This window comes from Piliocolobus tephrosceles, chromosome 13 (genome assembly GCF_002776525.5).
Source record: "Piliocolobus tephrosceles isolate RC106 chromosome 13, ASM277652v3, whole genome shotgun sequence".
Lineage (NCBI taxonomy): Eukaryota > Metazoa > Chordata > Mammalia > Primates > Cercopithecidae > Piliocolobus > Piliocolobus tephrosceles.
In genome coordinates, this window is record NC_045446.1 from 14957135 (window position 1) to 14969021 (window position 11887).

Genomic DNA, 11887 nt, shown 5'->3' on the forward strand with positions numbered 1-11887 from the left:
CTCAATGCCAAAATAATTACAATGTCTATCATGTCCACTTTACAGGGGTGTGGAGGCAATAACAGACATTTATGGATATAAAATGTATGAAAGAAGGTAGAAAGAGGTATTATGATTAGTTTTTACTACTATGGATTTTATCAAAAATAGCAATCCCCAGGTTGCCACAGCAAAGAAAATTCCTTGTCGTGCTACATGGAAAAAGAGTTTCTTAACAATCTAATTTTTATATTCATGGCTTCATCAAACATAGTTCTAGATTCAAGGACTCTGAATTGGTAGATTCCAACCTGAGGAAATTGGGGGTGTGAGATGAGGGAGGCCAAGCAAATGGTTCAAGGGGAGCAGTGTAGGATAATGGAATCTGGAGACTTGGGTGTGGATCCTGACTCCTCTACATGTGGGTCAACAGATGGTTTCATTTCTCTAATCTCCATTTCTCAAACACAAACAAGACTAATGTCACCTGTCCAGTAGGATTGTTGCCAGGTTTCCATGAAGTATTGTATATGGCAGGTCATGGGAGAGAAGAGATGCCTTTGAAAAATAAGAGATGGGAACCTGGGCTTCCATGCAAAGACTGCCAAGGAAGACTTTAGGCATTTTAATGAGTATACTTGATGGACTTGGAACATGGTATTATGCAGCATTACGAGGTGACTCAAATCTGTACCATATGGCAACAGGAAATCTTAGGAAATGCAAAATTTCCATGACTCAAATATAAGCAAACTAAACATAATTATTTTAACCAATTTGGTAGATCAAAAGAAGGAGCATTCATTTGACTTGACATTTGAAAGATTCTCCCAGAAGCAGAAGTTTAATGACATTTCCTTTTCTGTGTATCCAATCACAATATTTAGTCTTTTTGTGTATGGCGTGTATGTAGTCATAATAGAGAAACACAACTTATTGATAGTAGAATCAACCCATAGTCAAAATATAGAGAAGACTTAAATTAGCAAGCATTCCCATATGAATGGGATAAAAGACTGATTTTTTTGTTAATGAGGTGGAAGGGAGAAGAGAGGAAAGAACAAGGGAATAATTTCTTCATCTTACTAAGGATCAAATTTACTCAGTCAAAAGAAAGAATATATATATATTATATATATATAGTATTGAAAGAAAGATACAAATATATTACATGAAGATAGCAATATTAACAAAGTTCATATGGGGTAAATGGACTATGTTTCAGAACAGAAAATCAATAGCTACCATCTAAAATTGATGGTAATAGCAACAACAAAATTAGCCAACATTATTTAGCTCTATGTGCTGGGCACTGATCTACACCTGTTACAGGTATTAACTTATTTAATACTTAAAAGGTTACAAATTGAGTTCAGTGTATACTACTCGGGTGATGGATATACCAAAATATCACGAATCACCACTAAAGAGTTCATTTATGAACCAAATATCACCTGTTCCCCAAAAATGTGAAAATAAAAAATAAAAAGTTATATTCAAATTCAAAAAAATAATAAATCTATTTTCTCTTCCTCAAAAAAATTAAAAGAGCCCCATGACACAGGCATATTTTTCTGTGTTACAAATGGGTGAATATGTTATTTTAAGAATGTATGAACTCCTCCACCCAACTTTGATTTAATGAAAAGTTGAGGCACAAAGGGGTTAGGTAACTTACCCAAGGTCAAAAAAAGGTAGCAAGCCCATGAGTTTGAATACATTATTTACAATCATGGTGTATAAATAACCAAAAACATTTTTAACGCAATATGTTGAAGATGATGGCCTCTGAGATGGGGTGGTGATGATTAAAGTAGAAAGAAAGACTTTTTGTTATCAGTTAATACTATTCGACGATTTTTTTACTGCCCACTGAATAATTATATAATAAGACAGAAAATATCAACGTGTACTATAAGGGAATGGTGGGCAGGAAGAGCAGATTCATCAGCTTCCAACTTGTGAAAGGCTTTCATGAGAAGAAGTGATTAAAATTGCTGTGAGTATCTAGAAGGGGTAAAACTAAGGCCAGTATGTGAAAGGTACAGAAGGAGAAACCCTAGGTCCAAAAAGAGAATCAACAGGTGGAACTGTTCGCAGATGGAGACTCCTATGACAACTGAGTGACCGTGTGGTGGGTATATGGTAAGGGAGACTCCAGCCCCAGATGGGATTGGAATAGATGCTGTCTAGGTCTCTTCCAAAGCGGAGAATTGTGTGCCTCTTATCTTTACAGAAATTTCCAAATGTAAACCAGAATTAATTTGAATCAGAAATACCAGCTTCAGGCTCAGTTCCATAAAATGCAAGAGATGTCCAAAGAAAATCAGCCAGTTTCAGAATTTCTTAAAAACAAGCTTTACAAATAGGCCCAGAATTATAAGCCACACTTCCACCATAGAGGGAAATATTCTGTCCTTCACTTCTGAAATTCTTTTTATTTCATTCTCATCCTCAGACCAACAGTCCATATTGTCTCCATGGCCAAGAATAATCTCACCACAGTAACCGAATTCATTCTCATGGGCTTTATGGACCACTCCAAATTGGAAATTCCCCTCTTCCTGGTGTTTCTGAGTTTCTACCTAGTTACCCTTCTTGGGAATGTGGGGATGATTTTTTTAATCCAAGTAGATGTCAAACTCCACACCCCAATGTACTTCTTCCTGAGCCACCTCTCCCTGCTGGATGCCTGTTACACCTCAGTCATCACCCCTCAGATCCTAGCCACATTGGCCACAGGCAAAACGGTCATCTCCTATGGCCACTGTGCTGCCCAGTTCTTTTTCTTCACCATCTGTGCAGGTACAGAGTGCTTCCTGCTGGCAGTGATGGCCTATGATCGCTATGTTGCCATTCACAACCCGCTGCTCTATATTGTGGCCATGAATCCCAGACTCTGCTGGAGCCTGGTAGTAGGAGCCTATGTCTGTGGGGTGTCAGGAGCCATGCTGCGTACCACATGCACCTTCACCCTCTCCTTCTGTAATGACAATCAAATCAACTTCTTCTTCTGTGACCTCCCCCCGCTGCTGAAGCTTGCCTGCAATGACACAGCAAACATCGAGATTGTCACCATCTTCTTCGGCAGTTTTGTGATTTTGGCCAATGCCTTAGTCATCCTGATTTCCTATCTGCTCATCATCAAGACCATTTTGAAAGTGAAGTCTTCAGGTGGTGGGGCCAAGACTTTCTCCACATGTGCTTCCCACATCACTGCTGTGGCCCTTTTTTTTGGGACCCTTATCTTCATGTATCTGCAAAGTGGCTCAGGCAAATCCCTGGAGGAAGATAAGGTCTTGTCTGTCTTCTACACAGTGGTGATCCCCATGCTGAACCCTCTGATCTACAGCTTAAGAAACAAAGATGTAAAAGACGCCTTCAGAAAGGTCACTGGGAGACTCCAGGTGTCCCTGACCATGTAGATCTGAGTGAGAGGAATTTTGCTTTAGTCCACTTTTTTCCCATATCAATATATCCTAATAGGCACAATTACTATATGCAACCTATACCTACAAACAGAGAAGATAGAAGATAGGTACCACCAGGCACACAGGGAAAACTACAACTGTGGTGAAATTAGTTTCCAGCAATTCCATGTTCTTTCTTCTTATCCCCTTCTTCCGCTTTCAATCCATTCCTTAGCACTCAGCAGTCTCTTGCTGTTCTCTAATGTCACAACTTATAGAATCTCAGGTTCCGGGAGTCTTGAGTTTATTTCATTCATAAAGAATTTCATATTCTTTATGTTATTTTATGAATATATGAACTCCTTTACCCAATTTTGATTTTATGAAAAGTTGATCCTCATTGCCTCTCCATATGGAAACATAGCTGATTGATACTGACTTAACTCTTTGTAGAAAATTATAGCTATAAATTGTACCATTGGAGAACAAGGGTTTTTTGTGGTATGGATAACCTGTCAACTCATTAGAAAGTAAATGAAAAGAACCTATGAACCCAGTGAAATTTCTAATCAGAAAAAAATAGAGTAGATCAGGAAAGGGTGCTTTCTTTGGACTACTCTTCCTCTAATGTCTTCCTAAATGGTTTCTAGTATCTGCAGGACTATAATATCTTCTTCTTAAGTGACAATTCTCTAGATTCTGAATCTCCAATTTCTTTATTTTTTTCTCCTCCTAAACACAGTGCCTGCCTCATGACAATTACTGCTCTCAGGCTTGTTCCCAGCATCTGCAAAGTCAACAATGATAGACCTGTAGCAAGTAGTCACAATTGATACTACTTTCTCAGGTAAAAATAGCCTCTATGATTATAGAAGTAAGCAATTATTGTCCACATCGGATGGTGAACTCCTTGAAGATAGGGTCATAATGCTTCATTTAATACTCTCTTCTATATTGCTGCTTCTGGTACACTGAAAACTACTATACATTTATGAAAGACATTAAAGAGACAAATAAATAGAAAGACATCCCACATTCGAGTGTAAACTAGTTCAACCATTGTGGAAGACAGTGTGGCAATTCCTCAAGGATCTAGAACTAGAAATACCATTTGATGGATAAATTCCTGGACACACACACCCTCCCAAGACTAAACCAGGAAGAAGTTGAATCCCTGAATAGACTAATAACAGGCTCTGAAATTGAGGCAATAATTAATAGCTTACCAACCAAAAAAAGTCCAGGACCAGATGGATTCACAGCTGAATTCTACCAGAGGTACAAGGAGGAGCTGGTACCTTTCTTTCTGAAACTATTCCAATCAGCAGAAAAAGAGGGAATCCTCCCTAACTCATTTTATGAGACCAATATCATCCTGATACCAAAGCCTGGCAGAGACACAACAAAAAAGGAGAATTTTACACCAATATCCCTGATGAACATCGATGCAAAAAGCCTCAATAATATACTTACAAACCGAATCCAGCAGTACATCAAAAATCTTATCCACCAAGATCAAGTGGGCTGCATTCCTGGGGTGCAAGGCTGGTTCAACATACGCGAATCACTAAACATAATCCAGCATATGAACAGAACCAAAGACAAGAACCACATGATTATCTCAATAGATGCAGAAAAGGCCTTTGACAAAATTCAACAGTCCTTCATGCTAAAAACTCTCAATAAATTAGGTATTGATGGGATGTATCTCAAAATAATAAGAGCTATTTATGACAAACCCACAGCCAGTATCATACTGAATGGGCAAAAACTGGAAGCATTCCCTTTGAAAACTGGCACAAGACAGGGATGCCCTCTTTCACCACTCCTATTCAACATAGTGTTGGAAGTTCTGGCCAGGGCAATCAGGCAGAAGAAGGAAATAAAGGGTATTCAATTAGGAAAAGAGGAAGTCAAACTGTCCCTGTTTGCAGATGACATGATTGTATATCTAGAAAACCCCATCGTCTCAGCCCAAAATCTCCTTAAACTGATAAGCAACTTCAGCAAAGTCTCAGGATACAAAATCAATGTGCAAAAATCTCAAGCATTCTTATACACCAATAACAGACAGAGAGCCAAATCATAAGTGAACTCCCATTCACAATTGCTTCAAAGAGAATAAAATACCTAGGAATCCAACTTACAAGGGATGTGAAGGACCTCTTCAAGGAGAACTACAAACCACTGCTCAACAAAATAAAAGAGGACACAAACAAATGGAAGAATATTCCATGCTCCTGGATAGGAAGAATCAGTATCCTGAAAATGGCCATACTGCCCAAGGTAATTTATAGATTCAATGCCATCTCCATTAAGCTACCAACAACTTTCTTCACAGAATTGGAAAAAACTACTTTAAAGTTCATATGGAACCAAAATAGAGCCCACATTGCCAAGACATTCCTAAGTCAAAAGAATAAAGCTGGAGGCATCACGCTACCTGACTTCAAACTATACTACAAGGCTACAGTAACCAAAACAGCATGATACTGGTACCAAAACAGAGATATAGACCAATGGAACAGAACAGAACCCTCAGAAATAATCCCACACATCTACAACCATCTGATCTTTGACAAACCTGACAAAAACAAGAAATGGGAAAGGATTCCCCATTGAATAAATGGTGCTGGGGAAACTGGCTAGCCATATGCAGAAAGCTGAAACTGGATCTCTTCCTTACACCTTATACAAAAATTAATTCAAGATGGATTAGAGACTTAAATGTTAGACCTAATACCATAAAAACCCTAGAAGAAAACCTAGGCAATACCATTCAGGACATAAGCATGGGCAAGGACTTCATGTCTAAAACACCAAAAGCAATGGCAACAAAAGTCGAAATTGACAAATGGGATCTAATTAAACTAAAGATCTTCTGCACAGCAAAAGAAACTACCATCAGAGTGAACAGGCAACCTACAGAATGGGAGAAAATTTTTGCAATCTACTCATCTGACAAAGGGCTAATATCCAGAATCTACAAAGAACTCAAACAAATTTACAAGAAAAAAACAAACAACCCCATCAAAAAGTGGGCAAAGGATATGAACAGATACTTCTCAAAAGAAGACATTTATGCAAGCAACAGACACATGAAAAAATGTTCATCATCACTGGCCATCAGATAAATGCAAATCAAAACCACAATGAGATACCATCTCACACCAGTTAGAATGGCGATCATTAAAAAGTCAGGAAACAACAGGTGCTGGAAAGAATGTGGAGAAATAGGAACACTTTTACACTGTTGGTGGGATTGTAAACTAGTTCAACCATTGTGGAAGACAGTGTGGCAATTCCTCAAGGATCTAGAACTAGAAATACCATTTGACCCAGCCATTCCATTACTGGGTACATACCCAAAGGATTATAAATCATGCTGCAATAAAGACACATGCACACGTACATTTATTGTGGCACTATTCACAATAGCAAAGACTTGGAACCAACCCAAATGTCCATCAATGACAGACGGGATTAAGAAAATGCAGCACATATACACCATGGAATACTATGCAGCCATGAAAAAGGATGAGTTCATATCCTTTGTAGGGACATGGATGAAGCTGGAAACCATTATTCTGAGCAAACTATCGCAAGGACAGAAAACCAAACACCTCATGTTCTCACTCATAGGTGCGAATTGAACAATGAGAACACTTGGACACAATGTGGGGAACATCACACACCGGGGCCTGTGGTGGGGTGGGGAGATGGGGGAGGGATAGCATTAGGAGAAATACTTAATGTAAATGATGAGTTAATTGGTGCAGCAAACCAACATGGCACATGTATACATATGTAACAAACCTGCACGTTCAGCACATGTACCCTAGAACTTAAAGTATAATTTAAAAAAAAGAAAGACATCCCACATTCATTAACTGGAAAACTTAATATTACTAAAATATTCATTTTATCCAAAGCAATCTACAAATTCAGTGCTATTCCCATCAAAATCCCAATGGCATTTCTTAGAGAAATAGAAATTGTATATGGAACAATAAAATACCCAGAATAGCTAAGGCAATCTTGATAAAGAAGAATAAGCTGGAGGCATCACATTTCCTGATTACAAAATATAGTAATTCAAACAGTATGGTACTGGCATAAAAATAGACATACACATCAATGGAACAGAATAGGCAGCCCAGAAATAAACTCACACATATATGGTCAACTGATCTTTGACAAAGGTGCCAAGAATACACAATGGGGGAAAAGACAGTTTCTTCAATAACTGGTGTTAAGAAAACTGCATATCCCTATGCAAAAGAATGACATTGGACCCTATCTTATGCACACACAAAAATTAACTCTAAACAGATTTAAAACTTAAATGTAAGACCTGAAACTCTAAAACTCCTAAAAAAAAAAAAAGAAAAAAAGAAAAATAGGAGAAAAGCTTCATGACATTGGTCTTGTCAATAATTTCATAGATAATGACACCAAAAACACAGAAAAAAAATAAAAAATTGACGAGTGGAACTATATCAAACCAAATATCTTCAGCACAGCAAAGGAAACAATCATCAGAGTGAAAAAGCTACCCAAAGAATGGGAAAAAATATTTGCAAGCCATCTGTTTAATAAGAAGTTAATTGCTAAAATATATATGGAACTCCAGCAACTCAATTGTAATAAAATAAATAATACAATTAAAAAATGAACAAAGGAACTGAATAGATATTTCTACAAAGAAGACCTACAAACAGCCAACAGGTATATTAAAAGGTATTCAGCATCACTAAATCATAAGGGAAATGCAAATCAAAACTACAATAACACTTCACACCTATTTTGAAGGCCATTATTTAAAAAAAGATAGCAAATGTTGATGAGAATGTACAAAAATTGGAACCCCTGGACATGTTCCAGTGTCCAAGGGGGTGGAACATGTTTGTGGGGATGTTAAATGGTACAGCCACTATGGGAAACAGTAGAGAGTTTCCTCAAAAAGTTAAAACTAGAATTATCAAATGATCCAGCAGTCCCACACCTGGACATATATCCAAAAGAGTTTAAATTAGGATCTCAAAGAAAGATCTGCACTCCCACATTCATTGCATCATTATTCACAATAGCCTAGACATGGAAACAATCCAAGCATCCATCAACCGATGAATGGGTAAACAAAATGTGGTATAGACAAAAAACAGAATATTGGTCAGCCTTAAAAAAGGAAATTTTACCATTTGCTACAGGACGATGAACCTGGAAGACATGTGCTTAGTCAAATAAGTCACAGAAGGAAAATACTGTATAATTCCATTTTTATGAGGTATCTAAAATATTTAAACTTACAGAAGCAGAAAATACACTGGTGGTTGCCAAGGCATGAAGGGAAGGCACAATGGGCAGTTGTTTTTGAGTCGATATGAAGTTACAGTTAAAGAAGATGAATAAGTCCCAGAGATCTACTGCACAACCTAGAGCCTATGGTTAACCATACGGTTTTGTACACTTGAAAGTTTATTAAGAGAGTAGATCTCATGTAATTGCTCTTCCCACAAAAAAGGAAAAGGGACAAAAGGAAACTTTTGAAGGCGGCGAATATTTTTGTTATTTTGATTTTGGTGATGGTATTATATGTAAGCATATAACCAAACTCATCACATTTTATGTATTAAATATGTACAGTTTTTGGTCTATCAGTTATACCTCAATAAAGGTACAAATTAATTAATTGCTGCTTCAGAATAAATCTTACAGAGCATTGTCATCATTTCATTTGCATGTCACGGCAACTTAAATGGTTGAGTAATAAAGTACTATTAGTGTCTATTTTACCTTCTCTACACAATTTCTTAAAGATAATGTCTGGTTAACCCGGGGTGTAGATGCAGAATTGCATAGAATTTATAATACAAGTGGACTTGTATCCTCTCTGCTATTTAATGACTCTGTAAATTACAAAAAAAAAAAAAAATCTACCTTCTCAGAACATCAGTTTCCTCAAATCAAAAAAGAAAAATATTTCCTACTTGAAAGAATTGTTATACAACTTAAAGATGATGAAAATTAATTTGTAAGTTTGGATTAGTCAGAATTGGTTAGGTTTTCTGTAGCAACAATCGACTCCAAAAAAGTATGTTATTTATTGTTCATAATGCTTGACTCAGGCAAATTGACAGGGGGCTCTGCTTCATGTAGCCATTCAGGCACCCAGGATTAAAGAAGCTCCACCATTTTAGTAGCTGTACTGCCTGGAACATGCAAACTCCTCAGTCACCAGAGCAGAGGATAAAAGACTACAAATTTACACATGGACATTTACTGCTTCAGTGTGTTGGTTAAAACTAGTCACATAGTCCTGCCTCACCAAAAGGAGCCCATTAAAGATAAAAGAAAAATGTTACATTGGCTAAGGAATACTGACTCTCCGAGGGATTCTCTGTGGTTACAATTATTAACATTCCAAAAAACCATGAATAATCAGATTACTTTTTTATTGTTCATCTTATTTCCTACAAATCACTGCTGCCATATTTGGGGAAATTAATTGTGTTTTGCCTATACAAAAGCTTATTTTGTATAGGTAAAATATACTTATTTTTGGATACCTCAGATGGTACTGGAGAAGATTTGGGAAAAGGCAATTTTAGGGATAGGGGATAAAGACTTCTGTTTTGGGTATGTTTTACATTAAAAAAAAAAAAAAAAAAAAAAAAAAACTACCAGCCAACTGAGAATTGGCCTTTCTCTGCCTCTCGTCCTTCTTCTTCTTTATCCGTGGGCTTCTTTCTTTTCTTTCTTCTCCACTCCTTCTGTTCATATGGCAGGTCATGGCCTTGTACAAAATATAAGTTTCATGTATTTTATTTTACTCAGTATACATTTTTTCATATTTTTGGCTTCAGATAGTAAAGTATTTTAAACTACATTGTATATCACTAATAGTATTTCCAGAGAAGGACTCTGATTAATTAAGATTGGTTTAGATGCCAATGCATGTTTGAATGAAATCTGGCCTAGTAGCAAAGAATGTTTTGTACAAAATAACTACTCCAAAAGTATCCATGCTACCGACGCATTGCATACACATGCACACCCTTGCCTGAGAACCAGTCCAGTGAGCCCTTCCCTGGCAAAGGCACACCTCTGCTACAACAAACTCTCAAAGTCTAACCCACTGAGACACTCACAAACACTTCTTCTTAATAGCTGAAGAAGCTGTTAAAACACACTACCCTGTGTGTTTACCCAGAATCAAAGCCAATGCATCCTGCCCAATTGACATCCTAGGTCCCATTTATGGAAATAATTATTTCCTTATGAAAGGTACTCCAGTAAATTGAAAGAGGCGACTATTCCACCAGATGCACTGATAATGTAGTAGCATGAGAAATATAAGGAAGTAAAAAACAAAACACAAAACATGATGCCTCTAAAGGAACACAATAATTTTCCATTCACAGATCTCAAAAAATGAAATTTATGAAATGCCAAAAAAATCAAAATAATAATCTTCATGAAATTCAGTGAGATACAAGAAAATATAGATACATAATTCAACAAAATCAGGAAAATAATTCATGATCTGAGTGAAAAATTTAACAAAGAGATAGATGTCATAAAAAATCATGAAAAAGAAATATTGAATGCTGATATGATTTGCCTATGTCCTCACCCAAATCTCATCTTGAACTGTAATTCCCATAATCCCCGCATGTTGTGGGAGGGACCCAGTGGGAGATAATTGAATCATGGGGGCGGTGACCTCCGTGCTATTCTCATGATGGTGAGTGAATTGTCATGCGATCAGATGGTTTTATAAGGGGTTCCCCCTCTTCACTCTGCATTTCTCCTTGCCATCGCCATGTGAAGCAGGACGTGTTTGCTTCCCTTTCTGTCATGATTGTAAGTTTCCTGGGGCCTCCCCAGCCCTGTGGAACTGTGAGTCAATTAAACCTCTTTCTTTTATAAATTATCCAGTCTCAGGTATGCCCTTATGCAACGGGAGAATGGGCTAATATAGATGCAAAGAATTCAGTGAATCAAATCAAATCAAATAAACAAGTAAGAGTTTCAACAACAGATTAGATCAAGCAGAAGAAAGAATTTATGACCTTGTGAAGAAAATTCACAGGGCTTATGGGACACCACTAAGTGAACAAATATGCATTCTATGGATGCTAAAGAAGAAGAAGAGATGGGGAAAACTGTAGGAAACTTATATAATGAAATAATAGCTGAAAATTTCCAAAGTCTTGAGAGAGATGTGAACATCTAGATCCAGGAAGCTTAAAAGTCCCTAATAGATTCAACCCAAAAGATCCTCTCTGGGGCACATTTTAGTCAAACTTTAAAAAGTCAAAGAGAATTCTAAAAACAGCAAGAGAATATGTCAAGTCACATCTAAGGGAATCCCCATCATACTAACAGAAGACTTCTCAGCAGAAACCTTGCAGGCTAAGTGAAAATAGAATGATATACTCAAAATGCTGAAAGAAAAAAAAAAAAAACAAAAAACCTGCCACCCAAGAATACTA

The 11887-nt window shown here is 37.0% G+C and overlaps 1 protein-coding gene across 1 annotated transcript; it reads left to right on the top strand.

The window, feature by feature from the left end:
* The first annotated feature begins 2459 nt into the window (after positions 1-2459).
* LOC111544958 (olfactory receptor 9I1) lies at positions 2460-3404 on the top strand. Its single transcript, XM_023215837.1, has one exon. The coding sequence runs from the start codon at positions 2460-2462 to the stop codon at positions 3402-3404; it is 945 nt and encodes a 314-aa protein (XP_023071605.1).
* The last annotated feature ends 8483 nt before the right edge of the window (positions 3405-11887 follow it).

What these genes read in the sequence shown, in the direction of transcription:
- LOC111544958 (XM_023215837.1), top strand. Translation starts at nt 2,460, where the DNA reads ATGGCCAAGAATAATCTCACCACAGTAACCGAATTCATTCTCATGGGC.